The 27066-nt window shown below is 46.2% G+C and overlaps 2 protein-coding genes across 9 annotated transcripts; both read left to right on the plus strand.

Annotated features, from left to right (window-relative positions):
- Nucleotides 1-842: 842 nt before the first annotated feature.
- On the plus strand, nt 843-12346 carry LOC142489999 (G-protein coupled receptor 84-like). Of its 4 annotated transcripts, XM_075591742.1 has the most exons (4): nt 844-906; nt 1957-2110; nt 9034-9103; nt 11080-12346. In XM_075591742.1, the coding sequence occupies exon 4, from the start codon at nt 11101-11103 to the stop codon at nt 12226-12228; it is 1128 nt and encodes a 375-aa protein (XP_075447857.1). In that variant the 5' UTR covers nt 844-906; nt 1957-2110; nt 9034-9103; nt 11080-11100; the 3' UTR covers nt 12229-12346. The 4 variants fall into 4 exon arrangements, with proteins under 4 accessions (XP_075447855.1, XP_075447857.1, XP_075447854.1 ...); XM_075591739.1 differs by lacking the exon at nt 9034-9103; XM_075591741.1 differs by lacking the exon at nt 1957-2110 and having other exon boundaries at nt 854-906.
- Nucleotides 12347-16057: 3711 nt separating this feature from the next.
- On the plus strand, nt 16058-26809 carry GPR84 (G protein-coupled receptor 84). Of its 5 annotated transcripts, none has more exons than XM_075591745.1 (2): nt 16058-16122; nt 24693-26809. In XM_075591745.1, exon 2 carries the CDS (start codon nt 24726-24728, stop codon nt 25839-25841), a length of 1116 nt encoding a protein of 371 aa, XP_075447860.1. In that variant the 5' UTR covers nt 16058-16122; nt 24693-24725; the 3' UTR covers nt 25842-26809. The 5 variants fall into 5 exon arrangements, with proteins under 5 accessions (XP_075447860.1, XP_075447858.1, XP_075447862.1 ...); XM_075591743.1 differs by lacking the exon at nt 16058-16122 and adding an exon at nt 16709-16868; XM_075591747.1 differs by lacking the exon at nt 16058-16122 and adding an exon at nt 18508-18700.
- The last annotated feature ends 257 nt before the right edge of the window (nt 26810-27066 follow it).

The following is a 27066-nucleotide window of genomic DNA, read 5'->3' on the forward strand; positions in this document are numbered from 1 at the left end:
ATGGCTTATGTCATCTTTTAGAGCACCTCCGTAGTGGCAGGAACATACCCCTCCTATACCAGATATCAGAAGTTATGTACAGGCTCCTACCAGGACTGGTTTTAGGGGGCACCTTCTATCAGGGTTCCCATTCCCCGTCATCCAGCGCATGTTCCCTTCAGGCCCCTACTAATGGTGCCCTCAGTGCCTTGGCGTGGAAGTATGGTACAGGCAAATCCAATGGGGTGCCTACCACTGGTGAGTCGTAGTTCAGGGGCTCCCAGATGGTGAGTACACACGCACTGTCCCCCAATATCACAGGTATAAAAGGTTTGTCCGATTGGTAGTGGGTCTTGTAAACTAAGGGGCACTTTCCCTATTCTAGAGAAAATAATAACCTGTGTGCAGGTGACAGGCGGGAGGTGATAGGGGGCATGGCGGAGGCATGGCGCGTGAAGTCATGCGAGCGGTTCGCCATGATTGGCTGAACTGCTTCACATGACGTGCCGCTCCGTCGCGCCTCTGCCTTGATGCGGTCGCGCCCACTATGTGCACCTCAACCGAACACAGGTATTTGTTTTGGCGGCCACTATAATCTCGGCCTAAGGCTGCACTTATAGTGACGGCGACACAACTTTGCGTCAAAACAAATGCATTGCCGCCATCGCATGCGCTTATAGTGCGATGCGACGGAGCGACGGCTTGGTCGCGATCACTGGAAGTCATCTCAATTTGATTTTTCCAGTGACTGCAGCCAGACGTCGCATTGCCGGCACTATAAGCGCGGCCTAAGACATACTCCCAGTCTGGATGACAGAGTGGGCACCGTCTAGAATGTGGGCGGAGCCTAAATGGCAGTTTCTCTATTAGTAACACTAATTTAAAGGTAATTGCTTATTGCAACCAACAACCTCTTACGTGAAAATAGTAAGCTCAACAGGGGGATTACATATGTATTTGGGGGGTGGGGTTTTTGTAATGTATTTGGGGGGTGGGAAGGTTTTTTGTATTTGGGGGGTGGGATTTTTTGGTATGTATTTTGTGGGGAGTATTGTATGAGGGGGGGAAGGAGTGAGGAGGGGGGATTGAGTGAGAGTCTGGTAATTGACGGAGGGGGGAGAGTGAGAGGAGAGAGGGGGTGTAAAAGAGGGGGTGAGGGAGTGAGTGAGGAAAAGAGGAAGTAAGTGTGAGATGCCGGGGAGATAAATACATGCGAGGCGGGGAGGGATTGAGTAAGAGTGGGGTAATTGAAGTGGGTGAGTGAGGAAGAGAGTGAGTGAGACGGAGGAGAGAGAAGTACATGGGAAGAGGGGGGGGGGAGGTAAAGGGGACCCGTGAGGTGTGACATGGGGGGGCTCGAAAGACATGGGCACGAGGGGGTGGGGGGGCGGTCGTAACTCTAAACCTGGGCCTCGGGAAATCTGTCTGGGGCCCTGATCAGTACAGAAATAGCAGGAGATGCTGCATGGCAGAATTAAAGAGCAGTAACAGAAGGGTATCTATAGAGATTGTAACTCAAATTCAAATGTACAGTAAATACATTCAATTATGTGGGCAAACAAACAATTATAAGCCCTCTTAAAAGCGCTGACCTACACACAAACAATTGTGAAAAAGTGATAACAAAATATGTGATTAACAATAAATTGATATATAAATAAATAAAGCAGCCTAATGGAACAAAAAAACAACAGACTATTCCAAATCTGTAAATACAAATAAACATACAAATTAATCGTTCCTGGCGCTGTGAAAAAAGTCCAAAATACCAAAATACCGTGAACCAACAAGGCAGTCTCTAGTACAGGCTTCCTTAGCCAGATTGATGGTCTTGATAGTGGTTTGTCAGACAGGGGTGTTGTCTTTTAATGATGTTCTGCTGCTTCTGAAATTACAGAAAAAACAGCAGGGCACGCCAATTGCGTAGTATTTTTCATCAATTGTCCCCTATCTAAAACCCTGAAATCCTACTTACAGGATAAGGGCTCGCAAAGTACAGTGGAGAGAATCTGTGCCACACGTCCCTTCTCCTCAGATCGTCTCACGGATCCCACGTGGTCTGGTCTGCAGGAGTCTCCCTCACTCAGCAGTGATGTTGATAGAGATAATTCACTCCAACGCTCCCACAGGTGTAGGTGTGGGGGTGGGGGGGGGGGAAAGGGGGATATGTTTTTTTCCCCTATGCTCGCCCTGGATCGTGTGATACAAATACATTCAATTATAACAGGAATAAAATGAAAACAACAGCCCCGTGGGGCTGACATTACGGGATTATCTCAGAGTGTTTGGGGAGAAGTTGTTACTAGAGTTTGCCAGAGAGCTTTGTTGTTAAAATGGCAAGGGCAGTGTTTTTCCACCGGGGTTCCTAGGGCATCCCTAAAGGGTTCCCTGCAATTTTCAGGGGTTGGTGTTCCTTACAATGCATCTGATATCAGACGCGCTATTAGAGAGGGTTGAGGTTCCTTACAATGCATCTGATCTCAGAGAGTGTTGGGGTTCGTTACAATCAGTGGCGGATTTATAATTTTGCAGGCCTTAGACCCATACCTTTTTGCAGCCCCTATATTTTTTGTCTCGTCCTCTACTCAATAAACATAATATCGCCCTCTCTTCAATACACCAAATGTAATCATCCACCCGCAGCCCACACAATACGGCACCCCCCTCCCGCGCAACACACACAGCATGGCACACCCTATGTGCAAAAACACACAATATGGCACACCCCCTGCAGCACACACATACACACACAACATGACACCCCCCTTACAGCACACACACCACATACCCCCCCACATCGCAGCACACACACACAATAGCACCCCCCGCGCTGCACACACAAAATGGCACATCCCCATGTCGTGCACACACACACAAAATGGCACCCCCAACGCAGTGTACACAAACACATGGCACCTCCCCTAGGGCGACCAGATGTCCCGGTTTAGCAGGGACAGTCCTGTTTTTTTAATGGAGGAAGTATGCCTGTTCCGGTGAGGAGAGGCAATTCAGCGGGCACCACGAGGCAGAAGAAAAAGTTGCTGAAGCTGGACTGTGCTGTATAACAATTCTTTAATAAAGCATGATTAAAAAGAGGGGGGACGCATACCCCTGCACCTCTAACGCGTTTCACCCGCAAAATGGGCTTTTTCAAAGAGAACATTACCCGTGCGCAGGTCATTGATATACCGGGAGTTAACCGGATGTGACGCCATCCAGCCAATGGGCTGTGAGTATGTCGCGAGCGGCATGATGGGATGCCAAGCCCACTGCCTGACGGCGTCCACACGGAATGAACCGGAAGTGACGTCATCCAGCCAATGAGCCAATGGCTTGCCGCAAGCTGCATGATGGCTTGCGGCAAGCCATTGGCTCATTGGCTGGATGACGTCACTTCCGGTTCATTCCGTGTGGACGCCGTCAGGCAGTGGGCTTGGCATCCCATCATGCCGCTCGCGACATACTCACAGCCCATTGGCTGGATGGCGTCACATCCGGTTAACTCCCGGTATATCAATGACCTGCGCACGGGTAATGTTCTCTTTGAAAAAGCCCATTTTGCGGGTGAAACGCGTTAGAGGTGCAGGGGTATGCGTCCCCCCTCTTTTTAATCATGCTTTATTAAAGAATTGTTATACAGCACAGTCCAGCTTCAGCAACTTTTTCTTCTGCCTCATGGTGCCCGCTGAATTGCCTCTCCTCACCGGAACAGGCATACTTCCTCTGCTTACCACAATCAGCTTGGAGCACACAGAACCGGTGGATTCACAGTGAGTAACATTGCTGCCCCATGAGAGCTGCCCCAGGCATTATAGGATGATTTAGTACAGAGAGACTGGAGAGGTCAGGGGGGTGGTTTCACGACTCCCCCCTACAACTCTGCATAACTCTGCCACCTTGAGCTATCTAGGGGATTTATGCATACAGCCTCAAGCACGCATTTTTCACATTAAGTGACCCGGTTCATAAGCAGTTAGATACTTACATTTTTTTTGTGGGTTATTATAAAGCTCTGTAGCACCGGGTGATTGGGGTCCTCTACCCCATTTTTTTCCTGTTTTTTTAATGTCTGTCCCGGCTGCCCGACTTTCTTTAAAATGTCCCGTTTTTTTCTGAGTGTCCCAGTTTTGACCATCAGAGCTGGGGGGGGGGGGGGGGAGGGGCAACAGAGAGCCAAGAATTCTGGCAGGGAGGAGAGTGCGGAGCCCCAGCAGTGAGACCCGAAAGTGAGTCAGTGTCTGCTGCCAGGGCTCAAGATAGATTAATGTTCCACCACAGTGGAAGGTAGGGTGAAGAATGGGGAGAGAGAAAAGACACACACACACACACACACACACTCTCTCTCTCTCTCTCTCTCTCTCTCTCTCTCTTTCTCTCTCTGGGGAGACAGACAGAATGAGGGGAGAGAGAGATACACAGAATGGGGGGGGGGAGAGAGAGAGACAGCATGGGGAGAGAGACACAGAGAGAGACAGAATGGGGGGAGAGAGACACACCAAATGGGGGGAGGGAGAGAGACACAGCATGGAGAGAGAGAGAGAGAGAGAGAGAGAGAGACAGCATGGAGAGAGAGAGACACAGCATAGAGAGAGAGAGAGAGAGAGAGAGAGAGAGAGAGAGAGAGAGAGAGAGAGAGAGAGAGAGAGAGAGAGACATCATGGAGAGACAGCATAGAGAGAGAGAGAGACAGCATGGGGAGAGACACAACACACACACAGCAGAGAGAGACAGCATGGGGAGAAAGACACAGCATGGGAGGGAGACAGACAGAATAGGGAGAGCGGTAGACATGCAGAGAATGGGGGGGGGTTGAGACACAGAGAATGGGGGGGAGAGAGAGAGAATGGGGGGGAGAGACACACATAGAATGGAGAGAGAGAAAGAATGGGGGAGAGAGACACAGAGAATGGGGAGAGAGACTCGGAGAATAGGGAGAGAGACACAGAGAATGGGGGGGGAGAGAGAGACACATAGAGAATGGGGGGGAGAGACACAGCATGGAGAGAGATAGAAAGACACAGCATAGAGAGAGAAAGAGACAGCATGGGTAGGGGGGAGAGACAAAGATAATGGGGGGGGGGGAAAGACACAGAGAATGGGGGGAGAGAGGCACACACAGATTGGGGGGAGAGAGACACAGGAATAGGGGAGAGAGAGACACCGAATGTACGAGAGAGAGACGCAGAGAATGAGGGAGAGAGAGAGAGACAGAGAATGGGGGAGAGACACAAAATGTGGGAGAGAGACAAAGAATGGGGGAGAGAGACACACATAGAATGGGGGAGAGAGACATAATGGGGGAGAGAGACACAGAGAATGGGGAGAGAGACACAGAGAATAGGGGAGAAAGACACAGAGAATGGGGGAGAGAGAGACACAGAGAATGGGGGAGAGACACAAAATGTGGGAGAGAGACAGAGAATGGGGAGAGAGACACAGAGAATGGGGAGAGAGACACATAGAATGGGGAAAGAGACACAGAGAATTGGGACAGAGACACAGAGAATGGGAGAGAGAGAGAGACACAGAGAATGGGGAGAAAGAGACAGAGAATGGGGGAGAGACACAACATTTGGGAGAGAGACAGAAAATGGGGGAGAGAGACGCAGAGAATGGGGGAGAGAGACACATAGAATGGGGAGAGACACAGAGAATGGGAGAGAGACACAGAGAATGGGGAGAGAGACACAGAGAATGGGGAGAGAGACAGAGAATGGGGAGAGAGACACAGAGAATGGGGGGCACAGAGAATTGGGGGAGAGAGAGACACAAAGAATGAGGGAGAGAGACAGAATGTGGGAGAGAGAGAGAGACACACAGAAAATGGGAGAGAGAGAGAGAGACACAGAGAATGGGGGAGAGAGACACAGAGAATGGGGGAGAGAGGGACACAGAGAATGGGAGCGAGATAAACACACACAAAGAATGGGGGAGAGAGACAGAGAATGGTGAGAGAGACACAGAGAATGGGGGAGAGAGACACAGAATGGGGGAGAGAGACACAGAGAATGGGGGAGAGAGACACAGCATGGGGGGAGAGACAGAGAATGGGGGGGGGGGAGAGACAGAGAATGGGGGAGAGAGACAGAGACAGAGAATGGGGGGGGGGGGGAGAGACAGAGAATGGGGGGGAGCGAAAGAGAGACAGAGAATGGTTGAGGAGAGACAGACAATGGGGGGGAGAGAGAGACACACAGAATGGGGGGGAGAGAGACACAGAGAATGGGGGAGAGAGACAGAGAATGGGGGAGAGAGACACAGAGAATGGGGGAGAGAGACAGAGAATGGGGGAGAGAGAGACACAGAGAATGGGAGAGAGAGAGATAGAGAATGGGAGAGAGAGAATGACAGAGAATGGGGGAGAACGACAGAGAATGGGGGAGAGAGACACAGACAATGGGGGGGAGAGACACAGATAATGGGGGAGAGAGACACCTAGAATGGGGGAGAGAGACACCGAGAATGGGGGAGAGAGACACCGAGAATGGGGGAGAGAGACACAGAGAATGGGGGAGAGAGACACAGAGAATGGGGGGAGAGAGACACAGAGAATGTGGGAGAGAGACACAGAGAATGGGGGAGAGACAGAATGGGAAGGGTGGAACGAGAAATGTAGGATGGGGGGGAGAAAGAATGGAGGGATGGGGGAAAGAGAGAATGGAGGATGGGGGGAGAGAGAACGGAGGGATGGGGGGAGATAGAATGGGGTATGTGTATGTGTGAGAGAAGGGGGACAGAGAGGGGCGGAGAGACATATTGGAGAAGGGGTGCAGTTGGTTATGTCATTTGTTTTATAAAATTTTTTTTAATGTGTCCCGGTTTTACTTTTGTAAATCAGGTCACTAACTTACACCCCCCCCCGCCTCCCGCAGTACACACACACACACACACACACACACACACACACACACACACACACACACACACACACACACACACACACACACACCATGGCACCCCCTGAGCAACACATATGACATGGGACACCCAGCGCAGCACATGCGCACACATGGCAACCCCAGTGCGCACACACAACATGGCACCACCCCGAAGCACACACATACACACACACAACATGGCACTCCAACCCCGCAGTACACACACAATGGCATTCTCTCCCCTCACAAAACAGAATCTGCCCCACCCAAACAGAATCTGTCCCCATCCCCTCACAAACCAGGATCTGTCCTGCCCCCCCAAAACAGATCCTGTCGCCCCCCCCCAAAACAGGTCCTGTCCCCCCCCCCCAAAAACAGGATCTCTCCTGCCCCCCCCCCCAAACAGGATCTGTCCTGCCCCTCCCAAAACAGGATCTGTCCTGCCCCCTACCCCCACAAAACAAGATCTGTCCTGGCCTGCCCCTACAAAATAGGATCTGTCCCCCCCCCAGCCCCCACAAACAGGATCTGTATTGCAACTCTGCACTTTGAATGGAAGCGGGGAAAGGAGTAACACCTTGCAGGTCTTTGGTCTTCAGTAAGGGGATTCATAGAACACAATTCTGTGCAAATCGCTCTATATACAGGCCTGTCTAACAGTAAAGAGTTAAATGCTTAGGGACCTATTCTAGTAGTAGCCTTGATGAAATCGCTGCTAAATCGCAAGTTTGGCATGTTACCGCTAGAGGTTTTGTCAGTTTAGTTATCACGGTATTCAGAAAGGCTTTGAAGCCATGCGATAGGAAAATGCCAAAACTTACGATGAGCAGCGATGTGATCTCGGCTCTCTCAAAAGTTCTCACCCGTGCGATCTGCTGTGATCTGGCCCAGCTGCATAGAGAGCTGCACAGAGAGAGCCGCTTCTCCCTGCGCATATCCCGCCCGCGATCGCAGGGTTTTAATAAAAATGTTAATACTAGTGTGCGTGAGCAGGGGGTCTCCGGAGCAGAACCGTGTTGATTTAAGGTCCGGGGCCCCCTGCTTCTGAGATACAGGACCCGTTATGGTGTGCCTGTATCTCCTACTGTATGCATTTAAATGTCCCGGTCACGGGACGCGGGACATTTAACTACATTGGATACTGGCACCCCATAACGGGGCCTGTATTTCAGGAAGCAGGGGGTCACCGGACCTGAAATCAATGCAGTTCTGCTCTTGAGACCCCCTGCTCACGCACACTAGTATTAAATTTTTTATTAAAACAGCTTCATTACCTTAGCAGCTAGCCGCTAAGGCAATGAAGGGGTTCAACTTCAAAACCCCGTTTATTTGGGGCAGAGGGGGTGGATGAAGGGGGTAGTAGCCCCAGGGTGGGTGGTTACGTCTCCCGGGTGTGTAGCGGGGAGGGGGGTTAACCCTTAATTACTATAGCGGTTATTAACGCTAAGGTGATTAAGGGGTTAGGGGCCAGTAGATTGTATTTTTTATTGTACTCTTGCTGCCAATGGAGGACATGGACCTGGAGTATGCTGACGAGGACACCATTCATGATGGCAGGGGTAAGTAGAAAGTTTTATTTACTTTATTTATGCTGGCTGGCTAATGTTTGATTTAGAATTGGCAAATGAGCTATTTTCCATATCTGGCTAATAGTAATTTTGCCCATTACTGAACTGTATGTGTTGGGGGGGGGGGGGGGGTGGGGGATGTTGGGGGTAGAGGAGGTGGGTAGTAGGGTAGTAGGGTTGTTGTGTTTTTGAATGTTTATTGTGGGGGATGGGTGAAGGTTTTATTTGGCCCTTGGTGGGTGTTTATACCAACCAGGTGGGTAGCAGGTAGGTCCCAAGCAGGGGGTAGACTGCTAAATATATAAATCTAAGCATAGTGTGATGTTATTTGGTAACTCAGAATCTAATGTCCCTATTAAATATACTGTGAAGCTGCTTCCCAATGCAGGAGAAGTTAAAAGCTCTATTCATATGAATGGGACTAAAATCTTCTCCAGCACTGGCAAGCAGCTTTACGCCATGAATGGCTTATTGCTTTAACCACTTTGGTGCCAAAGGGGCTACATAGGATGTGGTGAAATGTATTTTCAGTGGAAATGTTGGACGTTTCCTAATTTGGGCTTTTGGCAGAGCACTGGATCAACCATCACTTCTGATCCTTCTCTTAGGCCTCGTCCAGGGTGAAGTGAAGAGCGGAGCGAGCGGGCTGGCGCTCATGAGCAGTGACGTCACCTGCATGTAAGCAGGAGACCAATCTTGTCCTGCTATAGGAAATTTGCAAGCGCGGGGGGCGTGTCAATGGGACGGGGGGCGTGTCAATGGGACGGGGGGCGTGTCAGTGGGACAGGGGGGGAATCTATTGCAGTAACATATATATCCATATAGATATATATATATCTATATATATATATCTATATATATATATAGATATATATATATATCTATATATATATATATATATATATATATATATATATATATATAGATATATATATAGATATATCCCCTCTAACTCCCCCTCCCTTCCCTCACCTCTCCCCCTCTCTTTCTCTCCCCCTGCCTCTCTCTCCCCCCCTGCTTTCTCCCTGCCCTGTCCCTCTCTCCCCCCTCCCTCTCTCTCTCCCCTCCCTCTCTCACCCCCCCTCCCTCTCTCTCTCCCACCCCCCTCTCTCCCCCCATCTCTCTCTCTCCCCCCTGCGCTCTCTCTCTCCCATCCCCCCTGCGCTTTCTCCCTCCCGTCCCCCCCTGCGCTCTCTCCCTCCCCAACCCTCCCCACCCTCCCCGACCCTCCCCTCTCTCCCCCCGACCCTCCCCCTCTCTCCCCCATCCCTCCCCTCTCTCTCTCCCCATCCCTCCCCTCTCTCCCCCCGTCCCTCCCCTCTCTCTCTCCCCCGACCCCCCCTCTCTCTCCCCCTTGACCCTCTCTCACCCCCCGACCTCCCTCTCTCTCCCCCCTCACACCACCACTTCGTTTTACCCCCCCTCACACCACCACTTCGTTTTACCCTCCCTAACACCACCACTTTGTTTACCACCCCCCCCCCCACACCACCACTTTGTTTTAACCCCCCTCACACCACCACTTCGTTTTACCCCCCCCCCCCCTCACACCACCACCTCGTTTTACCCCCCCTCACACCACCACTTCGTTTTTACCCCCCCCCCCCCATTCACATCTCTCCGTTTTCAGTTTTGTGTCCCCCCCGTTTCGTGTCCCCCCGTTTCGTATCCCCCCCTGTTTCGTGCCCCCCCCCCCGTTTCGTGCCCCCTCCCCTCATTTCGTGTCAGAGTACAGCAAGCAATCCAATGCAATACAATACAAGATCCCAATTCTTGTATTGCATTGGTTTTGCCTTGCTGTCCTCTGATTGGGTAAAGTAGGTCATGTGATCTGAAGTCGGCGCTGCAGATTCAAAATTTTGAAACTCTTGAAACTGAGCTCCGACTACAGCTCACGGGCACATGCAGGAGGGAGCTCATGCAGGCCACACACATTGTCTCACTGTGTCTCATCGTGGCGAGCGTGAGCACCCGCACCAGCTCAGCGCCACCCTGGACTCAGCCTTAGTGTCCAGCACACGTATAGGTGGAGGATACATTGTGATATCACATACTATGCTATGTACTCGCTTATCTATGATGTTAATTTTAGAATACCACCACATTTATATGCTTAATAACTTTTCTGCTTCATTGATAGAGAAACAGAGCTGTGCAATATATTCTACCACTCTTAGGACAGTACAGGGGTTTTGATATATGCAGATATATCCTCAATGCGATATCATCAGAGTGTATAAACTTAAACCGAATGGCACAGGGCATAAAGAGAAGAGAAAAACAGCCTACCATTGTCAAGACTCTGTGGGTGATATTTGGTTAAGAGGCTGAATAAAGGGTTGTGTCATCTAGACCTTTGAAGGATCAAGAACGTTCAGGGCTCAGAACATGGCCACTGAACCTATCACCTGTTGTCTGTGTACAGTTAGTTGTCATAACCAGATACTAACCTAAATTGTGCAATGGCCTTTGCTACAGTACTTGCATATACCTTCATTCTATTATCAGACACTGAAAAAATTATTAATGGACTCTCAGAAGGCTAGTTGACTCAACCAATGCTTTTAGGGGTTGGGCACATGGATACAATGCTGGATGGGACTAAGGGGATTATGTGTAGTTTAGTATATTCAGTCTCCATTATCTTTTTTCAGAGACTGGTGCTGTTGAGTGACATGCCTGCCATCATGAATGACACAGTTGCCAACTTCTCCTGCTATAACCCTTCTATTGTCGAGTACCGTTATGTGGGTGTGACGTGGGGAATCATCGTCTGTCTAGTGGGGACAGTGGGGAATGTGCTGACAGTGCTTGCATATGCCCTGGACAAGAAGCTTCAGACTCGTTTCAACCTTCTCATCATAAATTTGACTTTGGCAGATATCATCTACTGTACATTCCTGCAGCCCTTCTCAGTAGATGCATACCTCCATCTGTACTGGAGAAGTGGCGCTACCTTCTGTCAAGTCTTTGGAATGTTGCTCATGGTCTCCAACTGTGTAGCCATCCTGAACATGTGCGTAATTGCAGTCAGCCGTTATATCCTCATTACCAACAGCAAACTCTTTGACCGAGTCTTCTCCAGGATGGGAGTATGGCTCATCCTGCTGGGAATTTGGGTGGTGGTGATTTCTAGCTATGTCCCGCTCTGGCCAGTCTTGGTTTTAGTCCCCAAAGTGTGTACCTGCAGCTTCCATCGCTTAAAAGGTAGACCGTACGCCACCATCCTGATGGGATTTTACTTTGTAGTGGGCCTTAGCTGCGTTGGGATCTTCTACTTACTAATCTACCTTAAAGTGAAATCGGCTAGCAAGGTCATGGACCAATACAAACTGAAGACCACCAAGACAGCGAAGGGCCATGTTGCTGGTATCAACTCTGCTATCCCAGGTACATTCCAAGAGGTAGACAGTGTTGTCGACACTGCAGCCTTCAGTGAGGTCAATTCGGAGCGGGTTTCCTCTTACAAGAGTACAATCAGCTCACAGTCCACTGATTCAGAAAGACCTGGGTCAAGTCTGCACTCTCGAACCAAGGACTCCAACATAGAATTTAAAAAAGTCACCCGCATGTGCTTCGTTGTCTTTCTCTTCTTTGTACTCAGCTACATCCCCTTCCTGCTGCTCAACACTTTCGATATTAGAAACCGGGCACCCCAAATACTTCACATGATAACTGCCAATCTTACCTGGCTGAACAGCTGCAGTAATCCCATAATTTACGCAGCCATGAGCCAGCAATTCCGTGATGCCTACAGGAGAGTCTTCCACCTAACCATGAGAAAAGTGAGGATGGGTGTCTGAGAGAAGTCCTAAAGGAAAAAAAAATCTACTCTGCTTTTGCAACAACTAGTGTATATACTGTAAAATAAATAATTCAGTTGCAATACAGTATATAATACTAATAAATGTTTATATTATTTCTCTGTAGAATAATTTCATCCTTATGTTGATAAGAGGGTAAAGCAGCCCACAAATCATGAAATATGGACGTACATCTTCTACTGTAGAAGAAACCACCACCACAAACTACAATTATAGCTAGTGACCAAAATCCAGTTGCAGATGTTCAGCCACCACAGCCTCTCCCCTCCTCTATAATGGAACCATTGGGGCTCCACACAGACATCCTATCTATACTGACTCATAATTCTATAAATAGAGCCTATAATATATATCAAATAATTACCATTAATACATCATCTCTCCGTCTATATAAATATTCATATGTATGCATGTTAATGTTCCTGTTAAAATACTGCTGCTGCAGAGTTTTATGTTAGAAACTGACACAGTTACAGACTTAGGAATAAGCCTTATATGAACTTTAAAGTCTGGGAAACATATTGCCCTCGCAGTCCTGAGGAACACCCTGGCAGGGAGTTTTGAGGCAGAAAGAGAATACCCTGAAGGTGTACACAGGAGCAGATACCAGTTCATAGGACAGCAGAGGAGAAGAGAGGCACAGCACACAGCGGAAGCTGCAGCAAGCGCTGGTAATAAGGGCAACTCCAGACAGGGGTAAAAATATACATAAATCTTTAATGGTCAGTACAAAAATAGGACCACGCACCAAGGCGTTTCGTCCGTTAGGACTTTCTCACACCTTGAGAAAGTCCTAACGGACGAAATGCGTTGGTGCGTGGTCCTATTTTTGTACTGACCATTAAAGATTTATGTATATTTTTACCCCTGTCTGGAGTTGCCCTTATTACCAGCGCTTGCTGCCGCTTCCGCTGTGATCTGTGTCTCTCTTCTCCTCTGCTGTTCTGGATCTACCCTCTGAGGGCTGCACGCCGGAGAATCCTCTCACCTGGATACCACTAAAGGAAGGTAAAGGGCATAGCCCATCGTTTTCTGCCTTCCATTGCTGGACTGTTTTTATTATTGCCCCAGGGGTGAGTTTATGCCTACTGGAGACGTAGTTTGGGGTAGCCGTGTGGGCACCAACTAGTCCCTGTTATCACCCTGGGAGGTCAACTTATTCACTTCTACATATATTGTTCCTGGACATTGGATTCATTTATTGTGAGATTACACTATTGGAGTCTGTTGAGGTGATGCACCAATATACCACACAACCAGTTCATAGGAGTATTGCCCTCATACCATGTTAAAGATAACACACTTTGATAAAGACCAGATGGGTTACAGAGGGAAAGGTTACTGTGTTAAACATTACGCTTGTAAAAGACTATACAATTAATTAAAATAATCCCTGACATGCAATATTCTTTGATTTAACAAGTCCCCGCCCCGCAGAAAATGTATTTTTGTCTTTTCTGCTTTCATAAGTCCATGGCCCACAGAACCTGCGGTGGAGTGAAAACATCACCCCTGAGATACACTTGTATGAGTGGCTGATTGGTACCACCACTTACACCAAGTGTGGCCCATTGGCCAGGAGAATGGGGGTTACATTTATAACAAGGCTTTGTAGCTACTTAGAGGTTTATGGCGAATTGAGGGACGAATGATTCAGCAATTCCCAAAAGCTACTAAAGCATTTTCAGGGGTCCTTGAAAAATTAAATTTGATGTCAATATGTCTCGGAAACTAAAAGTAGTAGAGAATTTCCCAGTGAAGAAGGAAAGAGGAGTCAAGCATTTCCTCTGCTCACTCACAGTCAGAAGACGAGAAGAAAGTGGTGGGCCCTTAGCTCGTGAAAAGGGAGAATAGGTCCTGCTCAGCACAGTAACATCCCACAAAAGGTAGGCACCCGATGATGTCAGTCCCTTCTCAAATTTTACCTATGTTTATAAAATAACTGAACAGTCACAAAAAATTGAGGATATATGCTGCACACCAACAAAGCATAGAGAAAGAAGATACAGTTACCGGTGGTCCTGGTCACAGGAAAGACCTGTGAAAAATCCAGTATATCCAGTAAACAGATGAACCAGGGCAGTTCAGATTTTTAAACAAATGTAAGCTTTATGGTGCCAAAAGTACACACAACGTTTCGGCCTCTATTGACTTTTCTCAAGTGAAGTGGCATTAAACATAAACATACAAATGTCCTTTAAAGCTGTAGTTCAGGCAATATCCTGCATGTGTTTTTTTTTTAATAAATCAGTTCTGTAGTAAGAAAAAATACTTTTAGCATTTTCTGTTTTAAAAAAAACAATTTTGAAAGACCAATTTTCTTGTATTCTATTTTTAAAAGCATGCTTGTTGCTATAGCAACCATTTACATTCCCCATATTTAAAAATGTCGCCAAACTTTGCCGATCAATACACGAAAACGTATTGACCGGCAGCTATGCAGTTCTTTAGGTAAGTAGAGATTGCCCACATGAAACTATTGAAGTAAAAAAAAAAAACTAAAAAAAAAAAAAAAGACTGAACTGCAGCTTTAAATAGTCCACAAAACAAACCAATCCCAGGTGTAGATGGTTCACAGCTGATCCTGTGTCCGTGCTGTTTCCCCGACAAAACAAATCAAATATGTTAATACGGAGGAAGATTCTTGGAGGTGGAGGGCGCGTGCGCATCTGCATCACCTAGCAACTTGGATTAACATGCAAATGATGGCAGACGTCGCGGGACCTGGATTGAGTGATGCAGACGCGATGACATCAGACGGAGGAGTCGACGCGACTGCATATGTCCCTGACACGCCCCCAGGCAGGACCTGATTTGACGGATGTGGGACATGCCCACAATGACGACAGACACCAGAGGAAGTGTCAGGGAAACAGACAGCTGTGGAACACGTCCATGATGCCGGCAGATGCCGGAGGAGACGTTGGGTAAACAGCGCGGACACAGGATCAGTTGTGAACCATCAACACCTGGGATTTACTGTATTTGTTTTAGCGACTATTTAAAGGACATTTGTATGTTTATGTTTAATGCCACTTCACTTGAGAAAGGCCAATAAATGCCGAAATGTTGTGTGTACTTATGACACAATAAAGCTTAAATTTATTTAAAAATCCAAAGTGCCCTGGTTCATCTGCTTACTATCAAATAACTGAAAACTGAAAAATTACTTAAAAATACCACTTCTGTGTACATTTGTGTGTCTTAGACAAGTCTGCAGACATGCAACTTTTTTTCCCCATTCAAAATGATCAATGTATGAATATCACACATAACACATCCTCTCCTGTTATGATAGACTTCAAATAACTGTAGGCACGAGATTATAGGGATCCATGTTAAAGTGAATAAGTAGTAGAAAGTGATAAACTGTGAGTGCTCATTTGTCTGTCACTACCCAGAATCAAAAATGGTGTGTAGGGCTGATCGCAGCAAAGGATAGGGCTGGAGGCTGAGATCCAATAAAAAATATTTATTAATCAAATAAACATGAAAGCAGACAGATGCAGGGTCTTCTGACGCGTTTCTCGCCCGACAGGAGCTTTATCAAAAACCACTCTTTGATAAAGCGCGCGTCGGGCGAGAAACGCGTCAGAGGACCCTGCATCTGTCTGCTTTCATGTTTATTTGATTAATAAATATTTTTTATTGGATCTCAGCCTCCAGCCCTATCCTTTGCTGTGATCAGCCCTACACACCATTTTTGCTATACTTACCTTGGACTGAAGCATGCTGCATCGGGACCCAGCTGACTCTCTCATCGTGAGTTCAATTTATTATTTATTTCTACGGACCTTCCTCCGGTAGCCAGTGTGTTTCTACATCCCTCCAGCCGTCCAGACCGTCGGGCAGAGATATGTGCTTTCACACAGGGTGAGTTTTGTGTCTCCTTCACCTACCCTTGTTAGCACAGTCAGGTTCCCACTCATTGGTCTTACTTTATGGGGCTATTTAGGACTGAGATTTCATATAATACACACACTGTATTATGCACTCGGATGGACTTGTGTTATAGCTTATATGCATCCTGGATTTGCTTGAGGCTTTGTTATACCACACTGTGATATTTTGTAGCACCAGTTAGGGGATTGGTACTAATTCTCCTATACTCTACCCAGAATCAATCAATCTGTCAACTGAGCCACTGATTAAGACACCTGTGCTGAAGCTGGGATATCCTTAAAACCTAACCTGTTGGGGGGTCTTGAGGACTGGAGTTGAGCACCCCTGCTCTAAAGCTTCAATCTTTTCATTAAATGGCTCTAATGCACTTCAAGGGGTTTAAATCCATTAGATAACATAACCCGCAATGTGCTATATTTCAAATACAGCAACATGTCTGGAGTACAGAGATATCAAAAAAGATCAGAGACAAGAAGTGCTTTCTGTGGCTGAATGAGTTAAATCCTGTTGCAACATAACCTGCCTATCTGCATGTCCTGTACCTGCCCAACCCACTCTGTGGTATTGGAAACATTCCCTCTCAGTATGTGGAATGCCGCATCACCGACAGCAGGAAGTTTTTCATCTGGTGGACTCTTCCACTTTAGGGATGGACAGTGACTGGATCTGGTAAAACTATAACCCCCAACAACATGATCTGTACATGACAGTGTGAGGTGAGTCCAGCGGGTAACATGGGAAGGGGCATATTTGAAGGGGTTCTCAACTCCAGTTCTCAATAGGTAAGGATATCCTTGCTTCAGCACAGATGGCTTAATCCGTGACTCAGATGAAGACCCTGCTTCAGCCCAGCTGGCTCAATCAGTGATTCAGTTGAAGACTTAGCCACTGAATGAGCCATCTATGCTGAAGCAGGAATATCCTGAACCCCTGACCTGTTGGGGGGTTTTGAGGAGTTGAGAACCCTATGGCTAAGGTAAAAAGTATTTTCAGGGAGATAAGGCAGAAAAAACGTCTTAAACTCATATTAACTTGCATGGGGCTGGTGGCACAGGGAGGTAGTAGAAATATCATACATTTTTTCAGAGAATTATGGGGATGTCTCTCTTAGAAATAAGTCAAGTTGGCCAGTGCAGAGAGTTTCTTTTACTGGAGAGGCTGTAACAATGTACCTCTCTTCTTTCCTGTCTTTATTTCTCTCTCCATCCATTCCAAACAGCCACTTGCTTTGAAATGCATTGCATACCCTCCACAATGTACCTATTTAGCAGATACTGTACCTATTTCTTATGTCTTGTACCTATTAAAGCTAGGTGCACTGTACTTATTGTACCTATTTCTGTCATCGCACTGAGGACAACTCCACTGCCACTGAAGATTGTTGACTGATTTGATAAATGATCAGCTGGTAATAAGGACGTTCTAACTACTGTACTTCTATTTCATGAATATATATGTATACAGTATACAAATCGATCCAAACATCCAAGTGGTTTATTGTAAAAAGGATCTTATTGCATATAACAAATTGCATGTGTTATGGGGCTTTAGTGGAGCTGCTTGCTTGGAAGCTCCTTTATCCCACATTGACAGAGGAACTAAAGTGTACCTATTTTTACGTGTCCAATGTTGGAGGGTCTTGCATTGTACGTCTCTCCAGGAACAAAGGGATTCTATAGGCAGACCCATGGCCATGTTCTTGTGATCTTGGCTAGTCAAGCTCTTCTGGGCAGGGTGTCGTTGTGCCTGTAAATTCTATGTACAGGGCTACATAAAGCATCAGTGCTATTTAAGAATAAGTGAATAATTTCTTGATCATTTCTGGTCTCATTGAAGGACTTGAGAGAGAAATACCTTTTGAGACACCCACCATGTATCCCTTCTCAGCTTGTTGTAAAAACACAATCACTATAGGATTAACTGTATTTCAGTTGAAAATACATGACAAAAAAAAATCACAAAACCAACAAACTGAGGACCCTTACCTCTGTACATCGTGGACTTACCCAGCCTCCCTCGTGACGATCCTCTTTGCCAGCTAAGGGGTTAATAATAGTACTTCTACATTTTTCTATTCCTCCTCTACATGCCCACAATCCCCCTATCTCTGCCTTTATCTCCTCTGCCTTCCGTCACACACGTTATCACCTGCTTTCATTCCTTTATGGACACTTGCATATATTATATGAAAGTTTCTATTTGGGCTGACTTCAGATCGACCCAGTATCCTCTGCTTCTATATTAAAAAATCAGACATTTCCTTTGAAAGCCACTAAACACCACGACATCATGCCCTCCCCATAACATTCTGCCTGTCACAAGATTCCATGGCATACCCATATTTTGTGTTCCCTGAAGGTTTGGGGCACACGTGTCAATGGCTGGCTATGAAAGACTTATGGAGGAGATGAGGAGTCGCCTAATATTCGATTGACTTGCGTTAGAATGTGTGAACTTTTATCGGACAAAGTCACACATTTCCTGCTACATATGATCCTTCCGACATAGATGCATATTGGACATCTCCCCCTATCTTCCTGCTTTTATTGTAAGGTAAAACATCAGGGGGTTGTCTGTGTTTGAATAGCGTTTGTTGTGCAGTAGTATAACTGTGTTCATGTTGTTGGCATTTGATAAGGCGCATGACCAGAACAGCAGGTATTGCTTTACAGAAGAACTTGAATTGAATGTCAGAGCTGAGTTTGCGGGTCAGTGTTTGATGAGCAGTGAGTGCTGCAGGGTGGAATTAGGTTGCAGTGGCGTGATAAATTCGCACTTGGACGTTGTTGGGTGCAACAAGGCAAGGGTGAGATACAATTGTGCGATTTTGGTAAGGTTACATAAAATATAACATGTTTTGGCGCATGTTTGTCAAGTTTCATTTGATTCGTATCCGTTACTAGAAATTATTATCACTCATCATTAGCATTAGCGCTTTGAGTCTTTTCTATTAAAATTTCAACTTGCTACATTTGACTCATTATGGTCCATGGACAGTGATTGTTACGCTAGTAGTCCACTGTTTTCAGGGGTGAATAGGAGGAGATAAAATCTGTGTGTAGGGATTAGAAGCAGAGTAGTAACTGTGTATCATTACTTCGGTGGCAGCTTTGTTTGGTTGATAGATTGGAGTTTATCAGTACCAGGACCGCCGACAGGGAGGGAGACCTGGGACAAGTGTCCCAGGCCCGGTGGCTGTGGGTTGCCCAGACGGCCTTGCAAGTTGGGCCCGACCTCTGGTCTGGCCTGACTGCCGGTCCCCTAGTTGCCACCGGGTCTGGCTCTCCCGCAGCTGCGGGCCTCCCTCACTGACTGTCCCATGCCAAGCCTCAGATGTGGGTGCGCGGCAGGCCTCGCTGACATCAGCACGGGCCGGAAGCAAGCTGGGCTCCGTTTCTGGCGTGCACCGGCATGAGAGAGTGGCCCAGCGCATGCCGGCGTCAGAGGCTTTTTTGGGGTTTTATTTTGTATGTATTTAGGAGGTAGGGTTTTCTTTTGAATATGTATTTGGGGGATAGGTTTTTTTTTTTTTTTTTTTAATATATGTGTAACCCCCTGTTGGGCTTACTATTTTCATGTAAGAAGTTACATGTGTGCAACTCCTTTTGAGCCGGGTAAGGAGCGGTTACATTGTGGTGCATTGGCCGGGAAAACATTGCAAGAGCGGGAATAACATGTCCAGGATACCACTTGGTTCTTGCAGCAGCAGTTTTTCCAATAAAGCAGCAGCAACAGTCCATAACATTACAGAAAATTACAAAAACATACATCTTCAAAAGTCCCAAAACGAGCAAAACATAAAGACAGTCATTAGCTTACCCAGCCCCACGTTGGTGGGCGACAATGTTACCCCTCCTTACCCAGCTCAAAAGGAGTTGTTGCACAAGATGAGTGTAGGAGTGCAGATGTTGCTGCACAGACTCTGGTTAGCTTGATCTCAGGGGCTGGTGTCCGGCAGGCTCGTTACTGTAAGCTTGATGTAAATTTCAGATAATAATAAAGGGCGCCAGGGACCGTATTAATGATACAACGGGACATGTTTATTACCACCAAAACAGGCTTTCACACTGTTGCTTCCCTGGATCAGACACAATTTTTCCGGAGAGGTTCACATGGCTTATGTCATCTTTTAGGGCACCTCCGTAGTGGCAGGAACATACCCCTCCTATACCAGATATTAGAAGTTTTGTACAGGCTCCTACCAGGACATGTTTTAAAGGCACCTTCTATCAGGGTTCCCATTCCCTGTCATCCTGCGCATGTTCTCTTCAAGCCCCTACTAATGGTGCCCTCAGTGCCTTGGTGTGGAAGTATGGTACAGGCAAATCCAATGTTTTACATGCCACTGGTGAGTCGTAGTTCGGGGGTTCCCAGATGGTGAGTACACACGCACTGTCCCCCAATATCACAGGTCTGTCCGCTTGGTAGTGCGCCTTGTAAACTAAGGGGCACTTTCCCTATTCTAGAGAAAATAATAAAGATGACCACACTTACATACACCCAGTTGCACATGAACCCCCCATCTCTTCCTCTATACAGGGATCCCTGATGGTATGGGGATCCTCCTGGGGTCTAAGGCCAGCAACCCCCACACCCAGTATTTATATCATATGATTACCTAAATGGTCACCATAGTTACAGGGGAGGGTTTTGAATCATTAGACATACTCCCAGTCTGGATGACAGAGTGGGCACCGTCTACAATGTGGGTGGAGCCTAAATGGTAGTTGCTCTATTAGCAACAATAATCTAAAGGTGATTGCTTATTTCAACAACCCAACAACTGTAACTTCTTAGGCTAAGATTATAGTCCGCGTGCGCTCATCGCAGCATGGCCGCCTCTCACCCGAGCGATGTGTGAATTCAGATGAAAGCGATTGGGGAGGCGTGGGAGGCATGGCGGACGCATCACGAGGCTGGTTCGTCATTATTGGCTGAACCGCTCATGTGACGCGGCCGTCGCTTGAAAATACTAACATTTTTGTCTTTTCAAAACATACTTGCGCCAAGCGTGCACTAGGGGCGCCCTCATACGGATTGGGCAAGTCATTCTTGTTGCGCACATGCGTGCACCATCACGTGGAGTATAATCGCGGCCTTACAGGAAAATAGTAAGCTCAACAGGGGGGTTACATATGTATTTGGGGAGTGGGAAGGTTTTTTGTATTTGGGGTGTGGGGTTTTTGATCTGAAACGTCTTTGCTGGCACCTACAAAAATTTTGCTTACACAAATTGCCTTCATGGTGACGGAATTTGTGATGGAAGTAACGTCAGTATTGGCAGAAGAGGCAGTCAGCGCGCGCATGCGCAGAATTGTCCATTGGTATGCGCAGAAGCGACCGTTGCTCGGTCGGTGCCACCTGCGTATGTGCAGGAGCGGCAGGAGCTGCCTGCACACACTCATGAGCTCTCGCATGCGCATAAAAATGAGAAGCCGGGTGGGGGAGGAAAGAGCACAAACCCAAGGAGGTACTGGGATCAGACACAGACACACACAGACAGACACAGACAGACACACAGACAGACACACAGAGACACAGACAGACAAAAAGACAGAGACAAGACACACACACAGACAGAGACAGAGACACACACACACACACACACACACAGACACACAGACAGAGAGACAGAGACACACACACAGACAGAGAGACAGAGATACACACAGAGACAGACAGAGAAACAAACAGAGAGACAGAGACACACATACACACTGGCGGACATGGGGTTCCTTACAATGCATCTGATCTCAGGCGCGCTATTTGAGAGGGTTAGGGTTGCCAGGTGTCCAGTATTGAACTGGACTGTCCTGTATTTGGATACTCTGTCCAGTAAAAAATGAGAGGTACTGTAATACTGGACATGTATGTGTCCAGTATTTTCCTCCCTGGACATAGTGACTTGACGCACCATTCACCATTGAGCCCAGTATTTTTGGAGAAGCCACCTGGCAAACCTAGAGAGAGTTGAGGTTCCTTACAATGCATCTGATCTTAGACGCGCTATTAGAGAGGGTTGGGGTCCCTTACAATGCATCTGATCCCATACGTGCTATTAGAGAGGGTTGGGGTTCCTTACAATGCATCTGATCCCAGACACACTATTAGAGAGGGTTGGGGTTCTGCAGAATTTCACAATATACTTGGGGTTTCTTAACTTAAAGAACACTGATCTACAGGATACTTTGAGGAATCAATTACTGAAATAGCAAAGGGAAGTGGCAGAACTATGGGGCTGTTACAAAGGTCTCCGGCTGCAAAACTGAGGCAAAGAAAATGACTCTCATTGAAAGCAATTAGAGTTTGTGTTTGTTTGGTGGGCCAGTACTGCAATAAAAGTGAATGACAACTCTGAATGGTTTGGATAAATCAGTACTTTGCAGACCATTCCAGCAGTGTGTGAGTTAATAGTAGAGTCAACAACTAACAAATCTCCCATTAAAAAAAAAAAAAGTACAAGTGAAAAGGAGAACTGACAAACAGTGGAGGAAGTTATGTCAAAAAAGTTGCGCAAGGTGGGATTTTCATAGCCTGCTGTGGGGGAAGATAGTGTATATACAGTATAAATCCACAGAGCGGTTTCCTAAAAGTTTACAGTTCCTCAGCTCCGGCATCTGTCACTGACGCTGTCCTGGGTAAGTAAGGAAACTTCTGTCTCATTGCAATCACTTTTTTAACCAAGCTAATCTAAAAAGCTCTCCTAAATGCCGTAATGAAACACATTGGAAAGTGCAGACCCGCTTGGCTGGTTCCCACAAAGTAGTACGGTACAAGCGACCTTTTCTTTTTATTCTGGTCCCAGGCATCACTGTGAAATCCTCCTGGAATTAATTTTTTTGTGTGTGAAAATAATCTTGCTGACAATTTCCAGTGTGATTTTTCTAAATGTAAAAATTGATTTTATAGTTATTTTATCAGCTGGCCCCCAACAATACCCCAATGCAGCGGATATTTCGTGATTTTTCAGGTTGTGCCTTTTTTTTATTTCCGGTACAACAGATGTAAAGGGAAAAAATAACCGGCGGTTACACATAGTAGAGGATGTGTTATGTGATATGAGTGTTTTCACTGTATTGCGACTCTGCACTTTGAATGGAAACGGGGAAAGGAGTAACACCTTGCAGGTCTTTGGTCTTTGGCAAGGGGATTCATAGAACAATTTTGTGCAAATCTCTCTATCTACTGGCCTGTCTAACAGTAAAGAGTTAAATGCTTAGCCTTCCAGTGCACGGGTTGCTGGTGAGTTGCACTATATATTTCTCAATGTAGTTATGCGGAGAGCAATGCATTGACGTGAAGAGAAGATGCTGCATCGTTAACTGTGCCGTATTTACCCTGCTGCATTTATTCCGAATGAAGCTGAAATCGTCCCAAGCAGGGGGAAGACTGCTAAATATGTCAATCTAAGCATATTGTGATTTATTTGGTAACTCAGAATCTAATGCCCCTACTAAATATGCTGTGAAGTGCAAAGCTCCATTCATATGAATGGGACCAAAATCTTCTCCAGCACTGGCAAGCAGCTTTGCACCATGGATGGCTTATTGCTTTAACACATATGGTGCCAAAGGGGCTACATAGGATTTGGTCAAATGTATTTTCCATGGAAATGTTGGACGTTTCCAAATTTGGGCATTTGGCAGAGCACTGGATCAACCATCACTTCTGATCCTTCTTTTGGTGTCCAGCACACGTATAGGTGGAGGATACATTGTGACATCACATACTATGCTATGTACTCGCTTGTGTAGTAAGTTAATTTTAGAATACCAACCTTACCACACCATTTGTTTGACTAATAACTTTTCTGCTTCATTGATAGAATATATTGCACAGCTCGGTTTCTCTACCACTCTTAAGACAGTATAGGGGTTTTGGTATACGAAGATATGATATCATCAATGTGAATTTATTTACCTCATGAGATCTTTAGATGACATGTCACTGGGGGTTTTTGCGTGCCTTCCTCTGTATCACTATACTGCAAGTTAAAATCTAGGATAAAGTATCTGTCTAAATTTAGCATAGGTTGAACTTGATGGATGTATATGTCTTTTTCAACCTCATATACTATGTAACTATATCATAGATATCATCAGAGTGTATAAACTAAAAAACTGAATGACACAGGGCAGAAAGAGAAGAGAAAAATAGCCTACCATTGCCAATACGCTGAGGGTGATATTTGGTTAAGAGGCTGAATAAAGGTTTGCCTCCTCTAGACCATTGAAGCATCAATAAAATTCAGGGCTCAGAACATGACCACTGAGCCTATAACCTGTTGTCTGTGTTCTGTTAGTTGTCATAACCAGATACTAACCCACATTCAATGCCTTGCATGCACCTTCATTCTATTATCAGACACTGACATAATCATTATTGAACTCTCAGAAGGCTAGTTAACTCAACTAATGCTTTTAGGGGTTGGGCACATGGATGCAATGCATGCTATTATCTTTATTACTCAGAGAAGACTAGACGGGACTAAAGGGATTATGTGTAGTTTAATAAATTCAGTCTCCGTTATCTTATTCCAGTGACTGGTGCTGTTGAGTGACCTGCCTGCCATCATGAATGACACAGATGCCAACTTCTCCTGCTATGACCCTTCTATTGTCGAGTATCGTTATGTGGGTGTGACGTGGGGAATCATCGTCTCTCTAGTGGGGACAGTGGGGAATGTGCTGACAGTGCTTGCATATGCCCTGGACAAGAAGCTTCAGACTCGTTTCAACCTTCTCATCATAAATTTGACTTTGGCAGACATCCTCTACTGTACATTCCTGCAGCCCTTCTCAGTAGATGCATACCTCCATCTGTACTGGAGAAGTGGCGCTACCTTCTGTCGAGTCTTTGGAATGTTGCTCTTTGTCTCCAACTCTGTATCCATTCTGAACCTGTGCATTATTGCAGTCAGCCGTTATATCCTCATTACCAACACCAAACTCTTTGACCGAGTCTTCTCCAGGGTGGGAGCATCACTCATCCTGCTGGGGACCTGGGTGGTGGGGTTTTCTAGCTTTGCCCCGCTCTGGCCTGTCTTTGTTTTAGTCCCCAAAGTGTGTACCTGCAGCTTCCATCGCATAAAAGGTAGACCGTACACAACCATCCTGATGGGATTTTACTTTGTAGTGGGCCTTAGCTGCGTTGGAATCTTCTACTTCCTAATCCACCGTAAAGTGAAATCGGCTAGCAAGGCCATGGACCAATACAAATTGAAGACCACCAAGACAGCGAAGGGCCATGTTGCTGGTATCAACTCTGCTACCCCAGGTGCATTCCATGAGGTAGACAGTGGAGTCGACACTGCTGCTTCCAGTGAGGTCATTTCGGAGCAACTTTCCAATTCCAAGAGTGCAATCAGCTCACAGTCCACTGATTTTGAAAAACCTGGGCCAAACCCGCTCTCTCAACCCAAGGACTCAGGCTCAGAATTTAAAAAAGTCACCCGCATGTGTTTCGTGGTCTTTCTCTTCTTTGTCCTCAGCTACATCCCCTTCCTGCTCCTCAACATCTTCGATGCTAAAAACCGGGCACCCCAGATGCTTCACATGATAGCTGCCAATCTTACCTGGCTGAACAGCTGCATTAATCCCATCCTTTATGCAGCCATGAACCGGCAATTCCGTGATGCCTACAGGAGAGTCCTCCTCCTAACCATGAGAAAAGTGAGGATGGTTGTCTGAGGGAAGTCCTAAAGGAAGAAAAAAAAAGCCCTTCTGGTTTACACAAACAGGTTATGCAAATTTGTATTCGGAGCACATCAAATCTCTTCCACAATAGGGCGACATAGTGACCAAAGACAACATAGACCAGTCCATTCAGCACTTTTGTTACCTTGAAAAAAATCATTGTAAAATAGACAGTTCTTCTGGGATATTTCAGGGTACTAATGTCATGCATTTAGAACATTATGCCTGCATTAATCTACTCTGCTATTGCAACTACAGTATTGTATTGTATTGTATGTCTTTATTTATATAGCGCCATTAATGTACATAGCGCTTTACAGTAGTAATACATGTGGTAATCAAATAAATAACAGATAATATAAATAACAGATCAAGGGAATAAGTGCTTTAGACATTAAAGTAACATTAAGGAAGAGGAGTCCCTGCCCCGAGGAGCTTACAGTCTAATTGGTAGGTAGGGAGAACGTACAGAGACAGTAGGAGGGAGTTCTGGTAAGTGCGTCTGCAGGGGGCCAAGCTTTATGTATCATGTGTTCAGAATATCCACAGTAATATTCATATGCTTCTTTAAGCAAGTGTGTCTTAAGGTGGGTCTTAAAGGTGGATAGAGAGGGTGCTAGTTGGGTACTGAGGGGAAGGGCATTCCAGAGGTGTGGGGCAGTTAGTGAAAAAGGTTTAAGGCGGGAGAGGGCTTTAGATACAAAGGGGGTAGAAAGAAGACATCCTTGAGCAGAACGCAAGAGTCGGGATGGTGCATAGCGAGAAATTAGAGCTGAGATGTAAGGAGGGGCAGAAGAGTGTAAAGACTTAAAAGTGAGGAGAAGAATGGAGTGTGAGATGCAGGATTTGATCGGAAGCCAAGAGAGGGAATTCATGAGGGGAGATGTTCTAGTGTATATACTGTAAAGTAAATAATAATGCAATTGTAATATATATAATAATAAAAGTTTATATTTTTTATTTCTCTGTTGAATCATTGCATCCTTATGTTGATAAGAGGGTAAAGCAGCTCATAAATCATGAAATACTGTATGGACATACATCTTCTACTGTAGAAGAAGCCACCACAAACTACACTTATAGCTAGTGACCAAAATCCAGTTGCAGATGTCCAGCTAATACAGTCTCTCCCCTCCTCTATAAGTGAACACTTGGGGCTCCACACAGACACCCTATCTATACTGACTCAGAATTCTATAAATAGAGCCTATAATCTATA

The sequence above is a fragment of the Ascaphus truei genome, chromosome 3, assembly GCF_040206685.1.
Source record: "Ascaphus truei isolate aAscTru1 chromosome 3, aAscTru1.hap1, whole genome shotgun sequence".
In the NCBI taxonomy this organism is placed as follows: domain Eukaryota; kingdom Metazoa; phylum Chordata; class Amphibia; order Anura; family Ascaphidae; genus Ascaphus; species Ascaphus truei.